We start from the raw sequence: 27,076 nt of genomic DNA, 5'->3' as shown, positions 1-27,076 counted from the left end.
CTGTTGATTAGCAACCATAACAGAAAAAATCTTGATAATCCTATTAGTTGGACTTTAGAAATAATCTTGTAGAAAGAATTGCAGAGGCTGATAGGTCTAAAAAGATCCATAGAGTCCGCCCTCGAAACTTTAGGGATAAGCACTAAGAAAGTAGCATTAACCTCCTTAAGCAGACTTTTAGCTCCAAAAAACATTTGAGAAAGAAATCAGGTAAATATCCATTGGGGATATTTCATCTTTCCTCTTTTAAGCCCCAACTTGGTCGCTTCATAGCTATTTCTTTTTATCCTTTTACAATATCCTTTTTCCCACACAAGAAAATAAAGTGCTCATATAATAATATTGTGACATTAATAATACAAACTTATTGTTTAAGTCACTGTATTATAAGCAATTTAAATCTTTCAGTGTTAAAATTACTGATTAGATGGAGTCAGACAGGCAAGAGTAATTGCTCATTGGAAAGGTCTTGGCAAGATGCTCCTAGTCCAACACTTAATGCCAAGAATGTTGAGCCTTTTAACTTACTACAAATAGTAATTATCAAGAGACCCCACCAAAACAACCCTGATAGGCTGAAAACTAGGGAAAAACTCAATTTTATCCCTAATAAATCCCGGTTAGCGCATGAGACCAAGGCAAAATAAGCTAAGGGCACAACAAAATTTACTTGTAAGTAGTTGGCATAGTAGAGGGTGATCAAAAAGCTCCGTAAGTCGATAGGCACTCTTACTTTTAGCAATGTGGGATTAAAGTCATATTTGTTTTAATCTTCTCAGAATGAACTGGCTTCCTTTACAAGTCGGGAACTTAAATGAATTAAGTGACTATATATTTTAACCTTGTTAGTTAATGATTTTCACATAATAAGTAATTAAAATTAAAGTATAATAATAATTGTGATATTATAATTCTATCATTAGTCATTGTAAATCAGTTCTGACTTCAGCAAGAGGTACCTCACTGCATTCACTGCTAACCAGGGTGACTTACTATAATTAGTAAGTATATTAAAATTTTGCCAAAACACCCTGAATAACAATGTCTCAAAATATGCCAAAGATTTGGAGATGAAAACAACACCAAGTGCCAACTAAGATACCAAATGTGTCCAAAACAAGGACCTCTAATAATCATTATTAGCCTATGAGGACACATTTATGGGTTAAACCACTAAAACCTAATTCTCATATAGTCCAACCTTTTTAATATTTCTTGTTTCCAAGCAATCATGACTGCAAAGAAACTCCATTACACTAGAAGTCCAAATGAAGACTATGAAACGCCTTACAATGAAATACAACTGCTGCATCACCAACATGACCAAAAATATGCAAAGATGAATAACAAACCAACTGTCCAAATTCTAATAAACATTATTAGCCTATGAGGACATAGTAATGGGCTAAACCTCTGAAAACTAATGCCTCCCAAAATGGGGGCATTATAGTCCACCCTTCCTAAGATTGCTTGTCCACAAGCAATCACAATTGCAAAGAAACTGTAGTAAACTAGAAGTCCAAAGAAAGATTGTGACATGCCCTATAATGAAATACAATTACTGTATGACCAGCATAACCAAACTCTGCAAGGATGAACAAAAAACCAATTGTCCAAACTGATGGAACTCTAATTTTTTGAGTTTCCATTTTTAAATATGATGGAATATAACAGTGGTATGCACTTTATAGGCCATATACATATGGAACTGAAAATAAAAGAAAGCAAGGCACAAATAATTGGGTTGAAAATCAATATTTCCATTCACAGTCATATCAGAATTGAGCATGAATGTTACATCCTTTATTACTACTGTACGAATCAGAACACAAGGAAATTAAAGGGTTCCTTGGCTTCACACATATGCACTATCAGTTTCTGGAGCCTTGAAGACTTCTCAAAACCTTCCCAAGTCACATATTGACATAAAAATAATTTCTGAACAATACTGTAAGTGCAGATTATAATCTGGAACCTTAGAAAATGAAATGAACAGAAACAAGAATGTTTAGCATTTTCTTATCCTAAGCTGAGACAGAAGTACACATTCAGCTCTCTACACAACTATGGAAAAACATTGAAAGTCTAAACATTTGGAACCCAAGATATATTGCTCCCTTTAGAAAGATGTAATCATGGCAAACACATATCATATCTCAAGTGAGCAGAATTCTTTTGGAGAATTATTCATCCAATGCCTGACGAAAGACAAAATGAACAGCTGGAGATTTTTGATGGCATAGTCTGAAGAAACGATACAGAATATAGATTCCAGTCAACTTCCAAATTCATGAGAAGTATCATGGGACTAATGAAAATGCAAGATATGTACCTAAGAGACTCTAATTAACCATCAGGTATGGATGAAGTTCAGAATCAAGAGTGATGCATAGATTGACGGCTATCATTTGCTCCAGATGGACGTTGGTCTATATGCCTTGTGTATATGGATGAATTCAAAGGTGAGGCCTCAGGCTTTAAACCAGATGTCATACTTGACAGATTGTATATGGACCGGATGCATTCAAATCATTTCAAGGATGTCGTCTTGGCTTTGAATGCATAACAGGAAGCCACGAAGTCAATAATGATTGAGATGTGCGATGGGTAATAACAACAGGAAGGAATAATTGTATAGGATTCTTCAGTGCCTGTGGATATACAAACCTAGAGAGTGCAAAGCCGCATAGGCATTTGTAAATTCCACCGTAATGTATTTTGAACACATAAATACTTGGTTGGTGATTAACAATTTACCGAGAAGCCCAATAAATATATAAGGAGTATGACTTTTGAAGTTGTGTGAAGGCAGGATCTAATTTCTGAAGTCTACATACCATCAGGTGTTAAATTTATTTTATTAAAACAATAAAATAAGATGAAAGAATATTAGAAGATGATCTTACTACATTAGTTTATTTTGTTTATGAAGTAATGCTATATACGATTAAGAAAGGATATATCTGAAGTGGTATGATTAATTGAGGAGGAAGTAAAAGGGAATATGACTTTTCATTTGAAAAGTCACACCTATAAAAATAAAAGATATAAATAAGAGAGGTTAGCTAGACATATTGAACACTCGAACATCTATATTCTAAAGAGGAAGCATTTTATATCTACTTGTATGGAGGAATAAGAGCTATAATATGACTTTGTAATATAAATTCAATTATTTTATTTTTATAATAAAATAATAAAGTCTTTTGTTTATTTTTGAATGACATGGAGGTTTAAACTGCAGATGAATCGTCTTTTGTAATTATTATTTGGAATTCTGTGTACACTTTAAATGTTAGATAAGTGGACATGGTCATTTAGCATTTTAAATTTGATCATCACAGATATTGTGAAATATCAAATTGTTTCAGTATTTGTGTCCAGTTTGTCTCCCTACCAAAGGAGTTATAGTTCAGCCTGGACTAATTTAAGATTGCATAAATATTTGATCCGTTGCATCTTGATTATTTAATTGTTGGGAGTATAAGTGCATAAGAACTTTATAAAGTGGTATGTGAAAATTCACTGAACTTGACTCTATTGCTCAGATGAGCAGAGGCATTGGTCTTTCTATTATTGAAGTCAGAAAATCTATATATTCCTTCTATAATCATTAGATCCATCATTAAAACCTTATACAATTCATTCAATTCAAACGCTCATCGCTCAATCCATTTTGATTGAGTTCAAGGACTTTGCCAGCTGAAGAACTCACCAAAGCTTAAATTTAGTTTAGAAAAGCTCTGAACGAAGTGATCAAGTTCGAGGAGAAGGGCTATAATATGACTTTGTAATATTGTATGGAAGAATAAGGGCTATAATATGACTTTGTAATACAAATTCAATTATTTTATTTTTATAATAAAATAAAAATGTCTTTTGTTTATTTTTAAATGACATGGAGATTTAAACTGCAGATGAATCATCCTTTGTAATTATTATTTGGAATTTTGTATACAATTTAAATGCCAAATAAGTGGACATGGTCATTTAGCATTTTAAATTCGATCATCACAGATATTGTGAAATATCAAATTGTTTCCGTATTTGTGACTAGTTTGTCTCCCTACTAGAGGAGTTAAAGTTTAGTCTGGACTAATTTAGGATTGCATAAATATTTGATCTGTCGCATCTTGATTATTTAATTATTGGCAATATAAGTGCATAAGAACTTTATAAAGTTGTACATGAAAATGCACAGAACTTGACTCTATTGCCCAAATGAGCAGAGGCACTGGTCTTTCTATTATTGAAGTCAGAAAATTTATATATTCCTTATACAAGCATCAGGTCCATTATTAAAACCTTATACAATTCATTAAATTCAAACACTCGATTGAGTTGAAGGACTTTGCCAGCCGAAGAACTCACCAAAACTTTATTTCACTTTAGAAAAGCTCTGAACTAAGTGATCAAGTTCGAGGAGAAGGTCTACCCGCCTAGGTGTAGCAGAGCCTGAAGTGCAAGGGAATTGAGAAGTATTCCCGTTTGTTGGCCATCACTGATTGAGAAGTCTTATCAGAGAAGTGGCAGGCTCTTGGAATTCTAAACTGCGGTTTTGGGAACCAATACAAACTCTTAGTACTAAAATTGTGTATTTGAAACAAGTCATGTGCAGTAAGGATCTAAAGTGAAATTGCAGGTAATCTACACCATGAACACATTGTAATACTCCCCAGTGAACCTCCCCAATAAACATGAAGGATCCCACGACACATTGAAGAGTGTCCAACCAAATATACTAGGATATCAAAACTTGAATTGAAGCATTCCAAGAATAGCATCCTTATTTTTGCTGCTCAATACTCATCCCAACTGTACCATACTAGAAGTGGTGAAGCTGACCAACAAGACCCATCCAAAGTACAATTTTAACTGTCACCAACTAGGTCGAAATGCATTTGATATTCACATCCATCTGTAGTATGGAGATAAGAGCCCTTGAAGGTGTTTCTATTACAACCACCATCTGCATTCTTTGCTAAACTATCGACGATGCGCTGACTTAAGTCCCCCACCAACTTGCAGCTATTGATCCCATATATTGTCGATGGAAAATTGTAAATACCCATCCCACAAAAGATGATATAATCCCATAGCCAATCCACACTGATGCATCTTCAAGTCTTCCATGTGTAGATGAAAAGAAAAGTGATAAGCATTTCTCACTATATAGTTAAATGCTAGAAGGCTCCAACCTCAGTCAATGGGTCATGACTAACAAATCTGGAATCAAAAGATGGCTCTTGTCTTTGACCTTGAATAGTTGATTGGTTAGGGTTTCTTGTAACCCTCTTTGCAAACCCAACCACAAAATCTTTGTGAAGAATTATTGTAGTTGGAGTATCTACAATCGCTAGTCACCTCAAGCTCATGCGTGAGCTCCTTGACCTCCTCCACGTTTCCCTTCAAGGCATGTGCTATCCAACTTGAGAAGATAACTGGATAGTCTATATCGACCAATGATAATAACTAGTTACATTTAATTATTCCGATGGCTTCTCAAAGTGCATACAACTCTGCTAGGGAAAGGCCATTTATCATTATGCTCATCCCTCAAAGGAGTACCCCAACCAAACATAGCCAACATCCGACGAGCAGCATCAAAGTGCTTTATGGCTGTGGCAATCACGTTGATTAACCATAATTTGCACAACCAAATGTTAAGGACCTTGAAGCTTATAATTCCAACGCAAGCTCTTCAAAGAACGCACTATGATATGACGTTGTTTCTACATCACTTACCTCATGATAAGCACCATCATGTGTGCATTCAATTGTGTACGCACCAACAACCAAGGTATTGCTGTTATGTACCTCAAAAGATAGCTCAACTGGCAGGGTGGAAGCTGCTGTTTTGACTATCTTTCCACACTCTTCCACTTCTAGTGTGAGAGCATCCAACTCATGATTTTGGAATTCCATGCCACAATTTGAATTTTGTAACTTGTTTTCTAAGGTCTGATGTCCATATTCAGACTTGCCGTGACATGAAATTTCAGTGCATAAATCATTTTTAACACCCAACTCTTGAGTGCTATTGCTAGGAACTTTCATACATGCTTCTTTCACATGTGGAATGGCTTTTATTTGAATGATAGTGCAAAGAATCTTGACTCTGCTACAAAAATCAGAACTGTTAGAGCTTGTATCCTCTGCAGGTTCCTCAAGCTCCTCCACCTAATTATCTATACATTTGTGGTTAGGTGCTGAAAAATATTTGCAAGTGAAGGTTAGACCTTGTCTTCCCATTTCATTCCTGCTCATTGTCAGAGTTTCTATAAGCTGATCATTGAGTTTGCAAGTAGAACCACCTTCATAATCTGATTTAGTATCTCTTCCATACCTGCCTACATTGTGCCAATGAGTGAATGTTTTCCTTTTAGATGATTTTGCCTCCTTATACACATTTATAATGTACTCTATGAACCCAATCTTGTCAGACCCCAAGATAACAGAGAAATTCAGGAAATGTTTAAGAGAGTTCTGTACTTTAAAATCACCTGGCATATTCTTCTAGTCCTCAAGTAGTCGAGGAGCTTCCTGTTCGCTCTTTCCCCTTTCTTGAACCTGTTCATTCTCTTCCATGGATTTCCCTGCAGTACTATAGTAACCCATAACTTGAACTTATGATTACTGGTTCTTCAAAAAATCAATGTAAGCTCCATGAATTTCAAATCATACCCCAATAGGGTGGCAAGAAACCGCTCTGATACCAACTGTAATATCCCCAATAGAATATTATACGAAATTCTGATTCACTGCAAAGCTCTACCCCTTTCTCTTTTACTTTATTGCCCAAAAATTATGTCAAACAGTTGATGTATTCTATTTTTATACGATGTTTCAATATTTGGGCGCAAGGTTTTCATAGGATGTGCTCATATACATTTGCATTTAATCAAATACTTGTCAAACATTTACATGATCATATTGTTGTAGAATTTTCATATATTACTTAGTGGCATTTCATCAAACACTTTGCAAACATGTTTACCTTTGCGATACAACTATGTCTTAAACTTAGGAAGTGATCAGAATGCTGCTACAGAACAGTCACGAGTCCAAAACAACTTGTCTCTTGCTTGTATTATAATGAAAACACGTAATAGACATAAAAATGAACAAATGGCTGGTTTTATAACCTTAGAAGTCCTTATGGATTCCTCATTTTAATTATGCATGGGCATCAGTTATCTCCCAGCAGCACACTTATTCAACTGACGAGGATGCCTGGAAATCTGGAAGTCACTGAATAATACAACACTTCTGGCTCAATACCTCACACTGCCTCTTCTTACAAAACTCTCCTGGGCGTTCCCAACAGCACCCAGGACTCACAAAACTCTCCTTGACTGCCTGCTATATACTTCCCAAATAAGTATGATGCCCAGTACACAACACTGCCCTACGAAATTCCGATATAACCCATAGATGATAAGGGAAAGCTCTGCCAGTGAATCGATGGCCCCTAAATGCTCAGTCTTACCCTTTATCAGAATTATGATCAAATGTATATGGAGTTGAAACAACTGATGAACTTCTGCATGGACGCTAATAACTCTGAGTAAGCACTTGAGCTGGCTTCGAAATCTGAACTTTCTCTTCGATTCCATAACTCTTCTTATTTATGCAGATTTCTACATTGAATTCCTATAGTCAACTCTGAAATGAACCTACTCTAAATAAAGGAATGGGTTTCTGTCCAAACCATTTTGGTTTCCCGCATTTCTGTGTTAGAACTGTCCAGAAACTGAAGAAAGTATCTCAATAACATGATCTCACAATGTCCCCCAAATGAATGGATAGCTCCACTTATATAGCTTCTTAAGTCGGTAAGTAAGCCATGTGGGATAAAAGTTATTTGTACTTTTAATTTTCTCCTAATGAAGTGCCTTCGCGGCCAAGCTGGGCGACATAAATGAATAAAATGACTTGATATTATATAACCTTATATACTCATTCTTTAATTCAATTAATGATTTGCACCTAATAATTAATTATTATTAAAGTTATAATAATTTTAATATTATTACTCCATCTTTAATCATTATAAATTAATGTTGTCTTCACCAGGAGGTAGCCCACTGCATTCACTACTACCCAGGATGTCTTACTGACTCTATCAATGCACTGACTTACTATAAATAGTAAGTATATTAAAGTGGAACCAGAACACCCAAAGTAACAATGCCGCAAAAAAACTGAGGATCTAGAGATGAAAACATTGCCAACTGCCAATTGAGATACATGATATTTCCAAAACAGGGCCCTCTAAACATCACTATTAGCCTGTGAGGAGCCATTGATAAGCTAAACCACTGAAAATTGATGCTCACTAAAATCATACATGATGGCATTCTTATTCTGTTCTTACTTTATGAATTTTACGAAGTATGAGTTGAATGTTCAGTTCATGCAATTTAAAATATGAGGTTCTTAGGATTGGTGTGGATAAGTCATCATTAAGTTTATGTTTCCACTTGAAAAGGGAACCATAAACTTATTTGTTAACATTACATCATATATGAAGATTGTGGGTACTAATCTTAATTAAACTTGATTAAATGCTTTAGGTTTCATGTTACATTGTAAATGTTTTGAGCACCAAATTGCAAACAATATTATTTGTGACATAAACTATTGTGAAAAACTACAATCTACAACAAATATACTTTTCAAAGATTATTTTGAGTGAGCAGATTTTATTTGCATGTATTATTATGGTCATAGTATATTTAAGCCAATAGGCTTAGTGTGGGAGCTTTTCTCCTGGAAATGGTTACTTTGACGGAAATGTTGTAAGACGACCTTGATCTTTGGTTTTTCCAATTCATTTTACAATGATGTAAAAAACCCCATTTAAAAAGTTTCTTTAGTTATCATATTTTCCATTTACTATTGTGAATCCTGCTGGCAAGTTTCTAATCTATCTTTCCTGTTGGTAAGTCTCTAATTTTTCCCATATATCTACGCCCTTCACCAAGGCTACCAGTCACTGATCTCCTGTGTTCGTTTTGGTACAATGGCGTCTTGCTACTCATCATTTACAAGATGTGCAAGATCTGCAATGCATCACAACAGAAGAATAGGTCCCTCTTCATCATTCAGGCCATCAAATCCTTAACCCACTTTATTCACAAACCCTAACACTGTGAGCACGTGAAGGCGCTGGGACATGTCATTAATTCCACTTCATAATGCAGTTGCAGATGCAAAGCTTGTATCACATTTGAGTGTCACCTCAACGAACTACAGTGCCCTTGGTCTCAATTTATTCCCAATTGTCATGACTATTATCAAATTTCAACCTGCTAATATATAAAGCATTGTTGATGATCCAGGTCTACAAGGATTGATTGAGTCTGCTTCGCGCAATTGTAATATTGGATCCCTCTAAGAAAATTGAGAGCTTTGAAACCTCAAAAAGAGGTATAGAGCAGTGTTCTGTAGCATGTAGACATGCTCTATTTTTGTCACCTCACATTGATTATCTGCAAACTTGATAGTGATAAGTGTTTTAGTGTTGGAGCCTCGAGGAAATGATTCAAAATTAGACCACCTTATGTACATTGTGGTTAGGCAGGAAAGTGGTAATCGATTTGAGTAGGAAAATTGTAGAGAAGTTCAGATTATGACCTTTCGAGAATGATTTTATTGATCGTAGATTTGGTCAAGTTTGGACAACTGATGATCAAGCTGCATACACATTTTTACTGTAGGTTTGGATCATATTTCATGGTGTAGAATAATTCATTGATTCTGTCTTTTCTCAGATTTGTAGGATTTCTGTGACAGATACATTTGGAGTCTTAAATGGATTCGCACAAACCTATATTTATTGGCATGACATTCTAATTATTTTTAATGAATATGTCCCAACTGTTCAGTAGTTGACAGGGTTTTCCATTTTCTGCTGTTAAAAAAATTAATGTTTGAAAATTTGAAATTGATTCTATTTTCAAGAAAATTGTTAATAATGTAATCATGCAAGATGAAATAGATATTTGAATTTGATGTCGTTAGGAAAGAACATGTATTTTTAAGTTTTCTTTAGATTAAGAAAGTAATCAGGCTGTCCGGATTCAAAATTCCATTCTAGCATAGGAAAGAAAATCATATTTTGTCTAATTAAATAACCAATATGTTTCTGGTGCCGGAATTAAATTGACTGCTTCAGCCTTGAGATGCTGATTTGATTTGTGGCTGGGGTTTTCAATCTATTGTTGTTTAAAGTTTGCAGTTTTTAATCCTTCTTAATTTGTCAACTCAGTACCATATATCAGATTTACATTGCTACAGTCACCATTTAAGATTACATTGCTACCTCTTCCTCTCCATAGTAAGAGAAAACCTTTCTTCTACTTGCATTCAATTAGACAAATTACTCCTATCGGACAATCATTGCACATACATAAATGCACAAGTGCTAGTTTGTATATCTTGTATGCAGTTTGTATCAATATGGACTAAGTGGTACTACGAACAATTCATGTTTGGTCTTACTAACAAATGACATTCCTTACTTAAGCTTAAGGGGTTTGCATTTTTGTGGTCTTGAATAACTCAAAATTACTGTTTAGGTATAGATATGCATTTGATGTTTCAATTTTAAGGCTGGCCTCCGGCGCCTTTGTAAACAAGAATTCACTGAAATATTCATTAGACTCATAACTGTAAACAAGAACAGGTGCTTCCTTGGTCTTTTTATTATGTGAATTCTATTTTGGGGGATTCGTAAATATAGTGCTCAATCGATTTATGAGTTAGTCATTTGTGGCTACTTTGTGTAAATACAGGATGTAATTATCATGACATTCTCCTCTCTATATAATGTAATCACTAATTTGATATCTAGCAATATGCCTTTGGCAAATGTTCAATTAGTTTGATATACTTTTAGCGTGGGGTTTACTTATGCCAAAATTTAGTCTAGTAACACTTTTTTTCCTGGAATTTGGGGAGATTGTGTACCAGCATTTCTAATGTTCTACTTGGTACCAGGCAAGGCTTATTGCGGGGAGGACAATTCCATCAATCATCACTACAGCTTCCGTTATTGGGGGGCTAATGTGTCTTGAGGTTTTTAAAATCTTGCAAGAGAAGCCTTTGGAGGAATACAGACATTCTTATTTCAATTTATCTTTGCCATTGTTTATATCTGCTCAACCTATAAAAGCTGTAGAAAACAAGGTAAGAATGCACCCTTTTTCCCCAAAAGATATACTTTATAATCTCTCTCTTTTTTTTAAACACACTAGCTTTTCCTTTGATTGAAAATGTTTGAGATGTTTTAGTGAATGACATGATGGAAGGAGGCATATAGTGGGCTGTGACCTACATCTGTTACACGAATTTCGTACATTTTTTCCATTTCTAACTAATCCTGTAAAGAACACCAGAAAATACATAATGAGTAGACTGCATTACTGGTATATAACTGGATGGTAAATGCTTTGTATGATTTTGCCACATCTTTGGTGATCTCTTTACTTTCTGGCAATAATTATACCATATTATACTTACAAATCTAATATTGTATACATGTAAGTAGTTTCTCTACTGATCACAGAGTACATTTTAAGGCATGTATATGCTTGAAAAGAATGATAGATATGAACGAGGTTAATTCAGGTGTAAAAAATATTCATTTCATCATTCTTATGTAAAAGCATCTTGGTGAATGTTTTGAATTTACATCACGTTTATTTTAAATGTATGTAACTTGGTATCATTGGGTAGAGAATTAATGTTCGATCATATTTTCTGTAATTGTTATCTATCTTGAACTGATCTGGTAGACTGGTTGAAAAACTGTGACTGGACAGAAAAGGTTCAAGTATTTTCTAAAAGGCCTTTGACAAGTGACTGTCTTAAAGATTGCAATAACTATTGAGTATGGACAAAAGACATTAGTTAATCAACCCCTTGAGATTTTTAAGAAAATTTAACTCGCTATGCTGGCATAACGAAGCTGATAGGCTTTGTGTGCCTTCCTAGTTTGTGTCATGTTTGTAGCCTTTGGAACAGTGATCTGCAGCTAATGTTGATACACACAAGCTGTGTATGCCTTGATGATTTGCAATCTCATGGATTGCAAGCAAGTTTGCCCTGAGTTTCCGAGATGGGGATAGGGAGAGATGTTTCTAGGACAACATTTTTTTGGCTAATTGAGGGGATGGAAAAGGGGACAGCTATATAAAATATTAATTTTAAAAAAAAATATATAGGGGAATTATAAATGATCATATGAAAACATGGATAAAGAATGCATGTATAGTAGCATATACACTATAGAACCTTAACATACAAGATTTCAATTTGTCTTCAAATTTCATTCTCAATTCGTCAATAATCAAAATGCTTTCATAATTCATAATTCACTGTCAATATGTATGGGATATTAAGCAAAATAGATACAGAAATGCCCAAAGGCAAACATTATTGCCATATAGTTTCATGTTCAATTACAATATAAAAATTAAAATTAAGAAAATACTCTTCTTCCCCTAATTTGCATCTCGCTAATGTGATTCAAATTCAAAATCCTTAGAGTCCCTGTCAGTATCATGGTTAAACTCAATGAATGGAAACTTAACCAATCCTCTATTGTCTTCTCCTCATCAACATAGGCTACATCCTTAGGATCAAACCCTTTTTCTACTCAACCTTTTAAATTGTCACACAAATGATGAAATAAGTCAACATGCTTTGCTTATTGACCTTTAGGGCGAGCTCAGAAGTAGGGGCCCACAAAGAACAAAGAACTTTTTTTTTTCTTTTAAATTTGAGTGTTTTTTTTATTTTTTACAATCTTGAGTGATAACTTCGAATTTGTAAATGCTGAAACAAAAATCAAATATAACGATTAAATAAACTTTAGAATGTTTGAAATGAAAAAGATATAATGGATTTTAATTCTGATGAATATATTAACTTTAAATGGAAAGATAAGAAATGGTTGCCAGCATATGGATTAAGAATAATAAGCAAATTAATGACCAGTGACAGAACCTTGAAAGATGGTAATAGAGTTAATATCATTAAACTCAATGCACAAAAACTCAATGCACAACTTCATGAAATTTAATGTATCAAACTATAAATAATTCAATTACCAAGACACAATGAATTAGCTATTTTCACGCACTTTCAAACTAGTCTATTTTGTTTTTAACTTACACAAAGACAAAATGGACACAAATATGGAAAACAATTTAGTATTTCACAATATTTGGAATTATCATGTTTGAAAAGCTACTGTGAATCCAATCCAGTTATCCAGTATTAAAATACCTATAAAAATATAAAATGATCATAAAGGACAGGATTATATAATATTTGACTTCTAAAACTTTGTAAATAAATGAAATAAAAAATCCTTACCGATATGCCTGAAATTGAATGCAATGAAGGCACTCAATGATGATGCTCTATTCCTTGTAGTTCAATTTCAAACAAAACATAAAAATATTTGCCAATGCTTCAGAATCCACCAACTTAGTTCAGTCATTTGATCTTTGCCAATGAGAGGTTATATATCACAAATGCTTTGTATGCCTTACGAATGCCAAGAAACTTTTAAAAATATTGTGTATGACAAAAATTGTCTTTTGTTTGCCCTTACATCTTAAATTCATAAGTAAATGAAAAGATGTGATCATAAGTCATGCCACTCCGTGAAAATAAATAATCTGAGTTGGTTGCCAATTAAAGTTAATTTAATTGCTCGTAACCTCTATTGGGAGATAATAACTTGATTGCTGGTCCTTATAAGTTAGGCATTCCAGTTCTGTTCACAATCTTTAATTAAGTTCATACGTAATCTACAGGGTAGGTGTAATTTCTTTGTGCTGCAGAATTGGTCCAATATCTCTCGAATCTTCCACTCAGGCTACCGTGGGAGACTTCAGAAAGGATATACTTCCATCGTGGGTGAAGAAACCGTGAGACACTGAGCAATTTGTGAGATGGTGTGATTGTGATGTGGTTTGATCGTTATTGAAAACAAAACAAAAACTGGAATTCCCACGCTCTTCAATAATTGTTTCATGGCAGTACTCGCAGCAGCCCAATCTGAGTTTGCAGCTTTGCCAAACATTCTATGCGATGTCATCCCCTCCGCTTCCACTTGAGTGCCTGCAAAAAACACAAAGGAGTATTAAATGTTGCCAATTGAACCAAACCAAATGATCTGACTTCTTGCGTAAGATTTCCAATTGTTTATATGAATTTCTTAGGTGTCTTCAGACTTCGCTATGGATGGAACAAGAGCTCTGCCATGATAATCATCTTTAGATTTTAATCACATCTCTTCCTCCAGTATGATGTGTTGGTGCCTCCTGTAAACTGCAGAAATTCTCTTCACCAATCATCGCCACAATCCATGCAAGAAGATTACCGGAGTGCGCATTGTGATGAAATTTTTTCACTTTAGGTAAAGTGCAAATGGTTTCTCATTTTCTCATTTTCCTATTACCACTGAGTTATGCTGAATATAAAAAGGCCTCCCCACAACTTCTACAAGTTCCAACATGTAAGCTCTATCAGTTTTTGGATGCTGATAAGTTCAGTTAGATCTCCTTACATAAGAAAAATCAAGCCAATACCAATATCTGAAATACAGATGAGATTTCTGGTGTGAGTTCTTGAAGCTTGAACTGTCAACTTCGAGTGCTTGGACAGTAAAGCCGTTCACAAAATGACCATCGTCAATGTTCATCTGTTGTTCATGAGTGTTAAATATTCGAGCAATACTAATTTTTGGGCCATGCTGCATACAGCAATCAAATCTTAGAGTTTCAACTTCGCTTGGTCACAGCAACTTCAGACTCTGATTGAGTAACACTCCTCCAATATTCCCCCATCTGAGGATGCTCAAGAGGATCTTCATAGACTTCAAAAGTTGATGTAGCTCCAATTTTTTCAGCAAGTTCCAACATGTCCAATGTTCTGACACTTACTCTACTTCCTGATATTTCCCTTGAACCAGCAAAGTCTTATCCAGATTCTGTATTGCTGCTGGAGCTCTTGTGTATGAAAAGTTTGAAATCTGTATACAACCGGTAGTGTTCTTGTACAGATAATATCTTAGCTAATTTTAAAAAGGGTGCTCAGGCTCACTTCACATCAGATTTAACCTGTTATTAATTGTCAAAATCATTTCTTTGCATGTTTAAACCATTTTTACCTCTGTCGCTGTTTTACTGTAACAGCATTGTTTCGTTGTGCATGATATCATTACATCTGCAATCTAGATAAATACTCGCAAGCCTGTAAGTGGCACTGTACCTGTTGCCTAATTCCATTGTGATGATGCAGCTATAATAGGCAAATAACAACAGAGTTGAGATACAAGTGAAAATAGTTGATCGATTCACAAATCCTGCAAAACTTTATAAATAAAATAAAACAACCACATTAATCAAACAATGAGAAGATCAAGGATAATGCTTAAAATGGAGTCGCTAAAAATAGTGTTCCATCAGTGGCTCTTGTTGGGGACACATGCCCCTTGCGAGCATGATGAGTATCCTAGTTATCCCTTAATGAGGCAGACCTGTCAGAATAAGACATAAAGTAATAATCAGTTCATGCAAACAATATTAAATAGGAATAAAAAGAAATAAACAAAGGAGAGATAACCCATTGAGAACTTTTTCTGGAAGAGTGGCTTCAAGTACTGTCCATGTACTGGGAAATCATGCATGTGACCGTCTGTATCTTGCAAAAAATAAGAATGTTCTGGAGCCTTTTCAAAAACAAAAATGATAAATGGTCCTAACCATATGGCTGCAAACTTACCATGTTTCCCTTTATCTTGATCTTTCGCTTTCCATTTTAGAACCCAATCACCTACCTTAAAAGATATATTTTGAGTCCTTTTGTCATGAAGAAATTTAACTACTTGTTTATTAATATTTTGTCCGCCCATATTGCCAAGTTTAAACTTTGAGTCTCAAGTGCGCTTCTTGTTGTCCAACATTCTTCTGATAATCTTCAAAATATTTTTGTTATTGGAGTCAGCTTGTTCGTTGCCTTGAGGATGATAAGGTGATGAATATGACACAACTATACCATATTTCCTGTAAAAGTCAGTAAACTCGTTAGATCAAAAATACATGCCATTATCTGCTATATTCTTTTTAGGAACCTCAAACCTAGATAGAATATTCTCCATAAGGAACTTAATCACAACCTTGCTAGTAGATTGTCGAGTAGGTATGGCCTCTACCCATTTGGTGAAATAGTCAGTCGCTACAAGAATCCAGCCATGACCTCCACTCAAATTGTCACAAATTTCCCCAATGAAGTCGATTCCCCACATTTGGAATCGTTCTTCTGCTTGTAATGCCCCCAATGGAAGGACACCATCATATTTTAGTTTGCTTGAAAATTTTTGACATGCTTTACATTTCCGTATATATATGCATGACAATCCTTAAAAAGTTGGGGCTAGCAATAACTTTCTCATGCATTTCTTTTAAAATAACTTCAGACTAAGCTAAATCTAAATAGAAAAGAAGAATACCATCTTGGTTCTTCCAATACCCATGAATCAAAACATATTTAGCAGCTTATAACTTAATGGTCCTTTTTTGATTATCACTTAGATTATCTTTACATTTTGTATGCCTTAGATAATAGACTATGTCAATATACCAAGGGCACTTTTCAAAACTAACCTCAGTGTGATCATTAGTGATCTAATTAACTTGTACAACACCCAAATTCAATTCTATTAGCTTAGCTAACCCTTGCCCTCTAACTAGTTTCGTCATTTGAATGTCTATGCTGAATTCTTGAATTTGGTTTATCCATCTACACTGTCTTCCTATAGTCTCAGATTGTCTAAAGATATCTTTAATAGCTATGTTAGGCACATAGTCAATAACTTAGGCTCCAACCAAGTAAGGTCTAAAAGACTTGAATGCTTTCACAAGGGCATAGGCTTGCTTCTTGTTGATGTCATAATTAAGTTCAGTTACCTACAAACTTTTACTAAACAAGGCAATTGGTTGCTCATGACCTTCTTCATTCTTTTGTAGCATCACAACAGCTATGGTGTGTGATAAGAGGCAAATGAGAAGATTTGGAAGGGTTTCTTAAAACTCGAAGATTTAAGAATGAGAGCTTCTTTGATAGTTGTCTTTATCTTTTCGAATGCCTCTATAGCCTTGTTATTCCATGCTATCTTAGCTCCTTTCATAAGCATTTTAGCAATTGGTTTAATAATATTGGCAAAATTAGAAACAAATCTTCTTACAAAATTAATTTGACCTAAAAATGATTGGATGCCTTTATCTATTTTAGGAATTTGAATATTGTCAATGTTAGCTACTCTCTCAGGATCTATCCTCACGCCTTCCCTAGAGACTATTTCCTAAGAGTTTTCCTTCCACAACCCTAAAATGACATTTCTTAGGTTAAGGGAAATTCCATATTCTAGGGCTCTTATAAATTTTTTTTGTAAGTGTTTGCAATGATCTTCTACCCTTTTAGAGTAAGCAGTGAGGTTGTCTTGATAGACTACCACAAAGTAACGAGAATCGCGCTGAAATCGCGTGAATCGCCGATTCAGCCATCAGATTCATGCACCTCGATTTTTTTGGAGTCGGAAATCGTGATCGGCGATTTCATCGGGTGAATTGCCTGAATCGCATGTATCGGCGATTCAATCAATCCGTCAAAAGCGACATCCATTGCTCTTTGAAACGTAGCCCCTGCGTTGGTAAAACCAAAAGGCATTCTGGCATATACATATGTAACCCAAGGTGTTGTGAATGCAGTTTTATTCTGTTTAGATTCTTTGACTTTAACTTGATTATATCCAGAGAATCCATTCATCAAAGACAACAATTCGCTTCTTGACACCTTTTGTAATAAGATTTCCATATTTAGCAAAGCATGGTTATCCTTCAAGGATGTCAATATTTAAATTTCTAAAATCTATGCATAACCTAATATCACCATTCTTTTTTCTAACTAGAACTAGGTTACAAACCCAAGTTGAGTGCCTAATGGGTTTAATGATATCGACATCCCTCAATTTGACCAATTCCTCCTTCATTTTAGGAGCTAAAGTTGGGTTAATGGGTCTTTGCCTTTGTCTAAAGGGTTTAGCGTCGAGCTTCAAAGGTATCTCATGTCGGAATAAATCTTCCCTGTAAGCCTTCAATTCATCATAGCTCTAGGCAAAAACATGCCTATATTTTCTTAATAGGGAAATCAAGTTAGACCAAATTTTGGAAGATGATTTCTTTCCTATCAAAACATTTTTAAGAGTGTTTATTTCCTAAATTAATTTGTTCAATGTCATTTTGAATTTTAGCTGATTTGCTAGGTTTTAAATTGTCACTTTCATCAAAGATTCTCTCTAAAGCTACTAGACCTTTAGGAATTTTATTAGTTTTCAATTGGACTAATTCCTTAGCAAATAACGTTTCTTTCCCGTCCTCTTCTACACATCCATTCTAGTGGATGTTTTGGTTCTCGTAATCCTCTTCGCATGTCAAGAACCTAATGAGGTTCTTATCATCTTCAAAAACTTGCCAATTCTGCACATTGTCAGGTATCGATGGTCTATTCTTCATTTCTACCTCATCATGTGGGAGATCAAGTTTTCTGATTGCAAGATCAGCCATTATGTTAGTCAAATAATTATTTGATCTATCTATCCATTTAATAGAAAATACGTCAAAATATTCAATAAGTCCCACACATAATTTCTATATTGTTTCAAACTAGGTTTTCTAGTTGCAAACTTGTGCCTAGTTTGAGATACGATCAAATTTGAATCCCCTAAAATAGAAAGAAATTTTATCCCATAAACTTTAGCAATATTAAGGCCAATGATCAAAGCTTCATATTTAACAATATTGTTTGTGCATTCAAAGTTAAGCAAAAATGAATATTAAAATGTTTTACCAAATGGTGAAATGATTTTAATACCAGCTCCATTACCCTCTTTACTACATGCTCCATCAAAGTACATCTGGCAAATATTTACAGATCCTTCCTGCACGTGTCTTAATGGAATCAATAACCTTAAAAACTAGTTTGGATAATGCTCACCCTGAAAATTATCCATGTCGGATTGGCAAAAGTTAACTATAGAATCTAGATTATAATCTTCGATAAGGTAGTATGATTGTGGTTCTCTTTGAATCCGGATTATAACTTGCCAAAACCTCAACTACGATAATGTCAGTTCTATATGATATCTGAGGAAAAGTAGGAAAATGAAACTCGACATTTTTTATAATACCTACTACTGGAACTGATCTATTGTCCATAGCATAACATTTCCCATAAGGTGTATCAACTTAAGAGCAATTTCTTTCATGACATCAGCTGACATTATATTAACTACTGCTCCAGAATCAATCATACAAATTTTAACCAACTTGTTATTGATCAATGAAGTTAAATAGAATGGATCAACTTGACTTGAATTCTTATTTAATGTAGCTCTTAAATATACAACTTGAGAATTTTCACTATTTTTTGTACCATTCTCATTATTAACATCTTCTACGTTAAACAAGAGCTTTTCAATTTTTTCCTTGTAGTTAGGAAATTTCATCATCTCAATAAGTGGAACAACATTTTTTAATTGGGTTAATGGATGATTAATAAAAGTATGACAATCAGATACTTGCTTACCATTATGCTTGGTTTGTTGTTTGCTCAATTTAGGAGGCTAATTAGTCTACTTGTTTGGCTTGATTTTGATTAATGCTTCTTAGAAGCCTCTACGTGTTGTAAATTCTTTGTGAACATACTGGTAGGATTGCCTCGGTCTGTACTTGAAGTTTTGTTTCTTTGTTGATATGTCTGTTTGGCCTGCTAAACGACCACGATGGTATATGCTCTTCTTTCTTTAGTTGTCAGTTTCTCAAGAGTAGGTGTTTCATCCTCGTCTGAAAATACTTGTTGGATGTGATGTTGCTGATTTGTTCTCCTTGAATGATAATCTGAATTTTGATCTTCCTCTGAAAAGTCATGATTATCTCTGCCCCATAAAGGTTTAGATGATAGAGCATTAATGACATGCTGCTCTTCTCCTTCCTGATTCTCTTCTAAGACGGATTGTGCTACGATACAAAGTTTAGGAGCATGGGGCAACTTGCAAACCTCACACCATGGACCGTTATTAATCATATTAACTTTCTTCAAAGGATCTAGAGTATCTTTTGTATGATACCATCTTTCCATCTTTCCAATTCATATTATAGGCCATATCCTGCAATCTTGGTCTATCACTTCTCTGAAAAGGTGGCTTGTCATTCTAAGTGCTTTAGGATTATATAACTTCGCATCATTTCTTTAAACTCGTCTTTCTAAGTGCTTTAGGATTATATAACTTCGCATCATCTCTCTTATTTATCTTGCTAGTCACTTTTCTATTGTTTTCTATTGTTATAGGCTATAGCCACTTTGTAAGCATGTGCTAAGGAACTTGGTTTATTAAATCTTATCTCATAGTGCGTATTGTTGTCAAACGTATTACGATAATAGATAATTGTCTTTTATTAGTTAATGGTAATCTATTGTAAATATTTAGTTAGCTTTAGTTAGTTGTAGTTTTTTTAGCTTTCTTTCAGCTAGAATAGAATGTTTCTATTGTTTACGATCGTTTCCTAAGGAAACATCGTTCCATTCTTTTGAATATAATGACCTCTCAATCTCTGTTAATAACAAACAAGTTTTTTACCAATTACTTCATAAATGGTATTAGAGCCAATACATCAATTTTTTTGAAAATTTTATTATATCTTTAGAAATTATCTGCTATAAAATTTCTGAAATTATTTCAGAGGCTTTTCTCTCAACAACACGTCTAGGGTTTCCATTTTTGAGTAATTTCTTTGTATAGATCCCTTCATTATTCCTAGTTTCGGCTAGGGTTTGTTGAGGATCTCTGCCAAAGCGCAGTTTTTTCCTTATGACGAAAAAAAACAAAATCGTGTCTTCTACCTCTATAATCTCTGGTCGCAAACTCTGCAAACCTCAAGCGTCCATTAAAACATTCCTGAAGGGGCTACTAGTGCTGTTTTTTTTGCATACTCTCAAACCACAAGCGTCCATTAAAACATTGCTGAAGGGGCTTTGGTGCCATTTTAAAAATATTTGGTGCCATGTTTTTGCAATCATTGGAGGTTTCTTATTGTGGTTTTTTGTATGATCTAGCATGCACACCCCTTTGTACAAAAATCATCGATTTTCGAGCATTTTTTACTAGTAATCATCCATTTTTCTGCTCATTTTGACCTCCATGGCAGCTGACTTGCGTTTTAGCTTGAAACTCAAGTTTTTTGACCACGAAATTGTTTTTGGTTCTACATTCTTGATGGGTTTTTTGAGAGCTCAATTAGGTTGTCAAATTTTTCTAGGTGCCTTGATTTTCGAGCCAACGGATGTAGAAAGTGACAACATATTCTTTCTGGATTTTTTGAGCTCTCTTCTAGATCACTCCAAATTTTTTGGGTCTTCCGTTTTTATGCCTCGAAGAACGTGCCTTGTCTGATTTTCATATATTTCATTGACAATCGTGCCATGGCATCTCTAACAAACATTCTACTTGAGCACAACTCCAAATTCAATGCTCAAAATTATGGCACTTGGAAGTAGCGGATCATAGCAATTTTTGAATATCAGAACACTAATCAGCGTGTTTGGGGTGTTATAGAGCATCCGATTGCTCCTGGTACTTATTAGGATACTTGGGATCTGAATAATTGAGAGGCAATGATGCTTCTCAAATTATCCATGGTTGATGTTTAGCTCTCTTAGATTCCATCCAGTAAGATAGCTACTGAGCTCTGGACATATCTCAAAAGTCTTCATGAGACTTTTGACAAAAGCAAAGCTTTCTTTTTGAAGAACACTATTTTCTATTGTCATGGATGAGCAAACCTCACTCTAGGCACACCTGAATTGAATTCGGGAAATCCATGATCAGTTGCTTGCCATTGGTTGCAAGATGGAGGAAGTTATCACTCTTTGGAGTTTACCAAAGTCCTATGAGCATTTTATTGAGACTCTCAACATCACGTCTTCTAGTGTTGATCTGAAGTTCACTGATCTCTACACACTTCTTCAACAAGATTGGTGGAAACAACAGTTCGGTAGTAGATCCACCTCCACCTCCACAGAGAAAGCCTTCGCTGTTAAATCCTTTTAGGAGGATAAAGGCAAGTTTTTATAGTTGTCTCAGCAAAAGTCTTCTACTCTAGCATCAGATGGTTCTCAGAAGAAGAACATTCAATGCAACTATTACCACAAGTTTGGGCATATGAAGGTTGAATGTTGGAGATGCTTAGTTGCATAGTCTAAGCAATTAGGTTCGCCGGCCAAAGCGAATAGTGTAGAGCACATTGAGCAGACAAAATTTGCGTTTAACTCCTTCATGGTTAAAAGACCTATAGATCATGTGAAGTTGTCTACCTTGTACATTGATTCAGGGGTCTCTCGTCATTTCACTCACCGCAGAGACTGGTTTACTGACTACTAGCCTTATTCAGACAGTTATTTTTGTTGGCAAAGAAGAGTACACTGTTGTCAGCAAAGGCAACATTCATATTCAGTCTACAGGGAGAAATCTCGGTTTCCTCGATGTGTACTATGTTCCAGGGATGGAACTAAATCTACTCTCACTCAATCAATTTCTGCAACATTCTCCACAGTTGAATGTCACCTTTAATTCACATCAGTGTACCATCATTCACAGGGCAACTTAGTCTATTGTTGCAATGGGTCTTGAGGATCATGGTCTTTTCTGACTTACTAATTCTGATGATTTTCAAGACTTAGCTATGGTTGCTTGGTGGTCTTCTGTTAGCACATGTTGGCATCAACAATATGAACACTTAATTGTGCATTATCTCTCTTAGCTTGCTTGGGATGAGCTTGTTCTTGGATTGCTAGAGATTCGGACTCAATAGCTTGGAGTTTGTGATGCATGCCAGGCTGGGAAGCAACATCGTACACCTTTCACAAGTGGCGATTCATGGCGAGCTTCTCAGGTACTTCAGCTTGTTTGTGCTGATGTCTGCGGCCCTATGACCACTCCTTTTGTTCTTGGGTCAAGGTATTTTCTATCATTTGATGATGATCTTAGTAGAAAAATATGGGTGTATTTTCTTTAAGAAAAAAGCAGATACATATCTTGTATTTCAGAAGTTTAAACCTTTAGTTGAAACAGCATCTGGCAAATCTATTATTACTCTTAGATCAGACAATAGGGGGAATTTTGTTCTAATGGTTTCTCTAGCTTCTTGGATACTAATGGCATCAAATGCTAGTTAATCACACCCCACACACCACAACAAAACAGTGCAGTTGAACGACGAAATATAACAATCACCGAGATGGCCTGATCTAGATTCAAACACAGACATGTTCCAAAGAAGTTTGGGACAGAAGCAGCCAACACTGTAGGTTATCTTTTGAACCATTCACCCATAGTGGTGGTCAAAGGTAAAACTCTGGAAGAGGCTTGGTCAAGTCGCAAGCTTAAAATTAGTCACCTGAAGATTTTTGGCTCCCTTGCTTTTGTTTGGATCCCTGATGTGTTACACACCAAGTTGGATGCCAAGAGTAAGAAACTCATGCTTGCTAGATACAAAAGTCTTCACAAAGCCTACCTCTTGATCGATGTTGAGACATCTCATCACATCTACAATCGTGACGTAGTCTTGAATGAGTAGCAAGGATCATTCATGTCTGTTTCTCCTGTTCCTAATCCAACATACCAGCTTATGAAGGCTCATGATTTGGGAGTTAGGCTTCCATTAGGTCCACCTGATGGGAGGGCTCCAGTAGCTCCTGTAGCTCTAGTTATACCAGTGATCTCTATACAGATGCCTCCAGCTTCTCTTGCAGGATCATCTCGCTTTGTAGATGCTTTCACCTGAATTTAATCCAGATTCTTCTAATGAGGAACCTAATCACGAAGCATCTCTTGATACTAATGTTGGTCATTCTCCTCTCTGGGCTAAGTGGTGGGCTAGTACATTGATCTTCGTGATGATGAGCTCATTGATGGGAGACCTGCTTGGAAAAAGAGCGAACCTACAGAGTCTGTCCACTTTGCTCTGATGACCAATATTGAAAGTGTGTTTGAACCTCAAACATATTCTAAGGCTAAAAGAATTCGAGAGTGGGAACAGGCCTTGACTTCTAAACACTAGAGCCTGCTGAAGAATAACACCTAGATCCTTTCTAATCTTCCACCAAGGAAGAAACCCATTGGCTGCAAATGGGTTTACAAAATCGAATACAAATTTGATGGTACTTTGGATAATTACAAAGCTCATTTAGTTGTGAAAGGCTTTTCTCAGTGTCAGGGCAATTGATTATGACGAGACCTTTGCTCCTATTGCAAAGATGAGCACCATCCAATTAGTCTTAGCCATGCAAGTACAATTTGATTGGAAAGTCCATCAGATGGATGTCAATTTCCGACTTACCACCAGGGAAGAAACCATTGGTTGCAAATCGGTTTACAAAATCAAATAGAAATTTGATGGTACTCTGGATAAGTACAAAGCTCTTTTAGTTGTGAAGAGCTTTTCTCAGCGTCAGGGCATTGATTATGAGGAGACCTTTGCTCCTACTACAAAGATGAGCACCATCAGTTACTCCTAGCCATGGCAACACAGTTTGGCTGGAAGGTCCATCAGAGGGCCGTCAATAGTGCTTTCTTGAATGGTGATCTCCATGAAGAGGTTAATATGATGCAGCCTCCTAGTTTCAAGGTTGCTAGTAAAGACCATTAGGTTCTTAGATTGGTTCTAAGTTTAGTTGGTAGAACCTGATGGTAAAGACCATTAGGTTCTATGGCTTCAAGCAGGCCCCTCGAGCATGGTACATAAAAATTGATAAGTACCTTAGTGATCGAGGCTTCCAGAGCAGTTCTCCAGACTCGAATTTGTACATCAAGACTATTGATAGTGACATCATGCTTCTAGTTATTTATGTGGATGACTTGATTATCACTAGTAGTTCGACATCTTTGATTCAGGGAATCAAATAGAATTTATGCCTGTCTTTTGATATGACTGCCTTGGGCTCATGTATTATTGCCTAGGTGTTGAGGTTTGGCAATAGTCTTCTGGTATATTCATCTTTTAGTGCAATGCCAAGGCTCTCTGTTAGACAAATCCCGTATGCAGGATTGCAAGCTTGCATCTACACCTATGGAGAAAGGTCTCAAGTTATCTGCAAAGTCTGATTCTCCTTCCATTGATGATATTACATATAGACAACTAGTAGGCAGCCTCATCTACCTCTCTGCTACTAGGCTTAATATCAGCTTCACAGTTAGCTATATCTCATGCTTTATCACAGCTCCTAAGTTTGATCATTGGATGGCCGCAAAGCGTGTGCTTTGTTATGTTAAGGACACTTCAGATTATGGAATTTTGTACTCTCAAAGTTCTAATCCTAGACTCAATGAGCTCACAGATTTAGATTGGGCAAGTTCTGTTGATGATAAAAAGTCAACTTCTAGATATGTGTTCAGTTTGGGATCCGGTGCAGTCACATGGACCAGTAAGAAGCAACAGATAGTTTCTCTCTCCTCTATAGAGGCTGAATACACTGGGACTATTAAGGCAAGATGTGAAGTTGTTTGGCTTCTTTGGATGCTTGGGGATATGTAGATGTCATTAGCAAGACCAACTACTCCGTTTGTTGATAACAAAAGCGTTATCAAGTCAGCCCAAAATTCAATCTTTCATGAATGAGCATGCGGATGTTCACTGTCACTACATACGACAATTGGTTGAAGACGAGACAATAGATTTGCAGTACGTTCCTACCACAGATCAAACTGTAGACATTCTCACCAAGCCTCTTGGTCCAGATAAGTTTGTCAAATTCAGAGGACAACTTGGTGTTATAGATAGATTAATCATCAAGGGAGGGTATTATGATAATAGATAATTGTCTATTATTAGTTTATGGTAATCTATTGTAAATATTTTGTTATCTTTAGTTAGCTATAGCTTTTTTAGCTTTCTTTCAGTTAGAAAAGAATGTTTCTATTTTTTATGATCGTTTGTTAAGGAAATATCGTTTCATTCTTTTGTATATAATGACCTCTCGGTCTCTGTTAATAACAAGCAAGCATTTTACCAATTACTTCGTAATAAAACACAATTAGATAGAAATCAATCAAAACAGAATCAACTGGTCTAGTTTCCCTTAGAATTCTGTTTAATACTTTATTAAAACATTTATTAAATTCATAAACTGAATTATCTGCATTCTTCTTGATACTCGTTAATTCTTGTGAAGCAAAAGATGTATCATTATGATGTCCAAATTGTTCTACAAATTGATCAACAAAATCATACCACCCATTTATAGACCTATTCGAGAGACTTCAATTCCATTTAGTTGCATGCTCTGTCAAGGATTGGACAAAAAGCTTCATGAAGACATCTTTGTGATCTTCAAAATTTTTAATTGTATTCTCTAAATTAATAACGTGTTGCTCAGTAGATTCCACTCCATTCCCAGAAAACTTTGGAATAGTGATTTGCAAATCATTGGAGACTAAGTTGGGATATCCTCTAATTCTATCAAATTCAAGTTGTTGTTACCTTTCGATCACCATCGGTTGCCTCATAGCTCAATTCCTCAATCCTTGATTTTGTGTTGCATAACCTTGGTTATTTTGGTTTCTATTGTTTGGATTTACATTGTAGCGATGCTTAAGATTTGCATTATTTTGTGGGATACCTCTTGTATGCTGCCCTGAATTCCTGGCATATTGGTTGTTGTTGGGATGTCTTGCAAAACTATTATTCTGACTTTTTCTCTATAATGGATTTATATGGTTGATAGCGAATTGTGATTCCAAGTTTTTTCTATGAGGTGGGTTATATTTGGATGATGTATTTACCTCACCTTGGACTTGATCTATCCTTTCCTCTCTCCACCTATCCAACTTTTCTCTAATGCTAGCTTTTCTTTGTAGAGAGATAATATTATCTCTCCATATTTTTATCTTTTCAAGGATATCATTTGGCTGCATTTTAAGAATCTTTGCTAATATTGTGTTGTT

At 35.4% G+C, this 27,076-nt stretch overlaps 1 protein-coding gene across 2 annotated transcripts in view; it reads left to right on the top strand.

Annotated features, from left to right (window-relative positions):
• LOC149556938 (uncharacterized) overlaps positions 1–27,076 on the top strand; it is a 264,534-nt gene that overhangs the window by 189,245 nt on the left and 48,213 nt on the right. For both annotated transcript variants that reach the window (XM_089831574.1, XM_089831573.1), the window contains exon 10: positions 11,005–11,193. In XM_089831574.1, coding sequence (XP_089687700.1) covers positions 11,005–11,193 — 189 coding nt within the window. The remainder of the gene's footprint in view (positions 1–11,004; positions 11,194–27,076) is intronic.

The sequence above is a fragment of the Cupressus sempervirens genome, chromosome 5, assembly GCF_028749045.1.
Source record: "Cupressus sempervirens isolate cs-2001-9-10 chromosome 5, ASM2874904v1, whole genome shotgun sequence".
Taxonomy (NCBI): domain Eukaryota; kingdom Viridiplantae; phylum Streptophyta; class Pinopsida; order Cupressales; family Cupressaceae; genus Cupressus; species Cupressus sempervirens.
The sequence above is the reverse complement of the archived record's forward strand: the minus strand, read 5'-3'. Positions and strand labels throughout refer to the sequence as shown.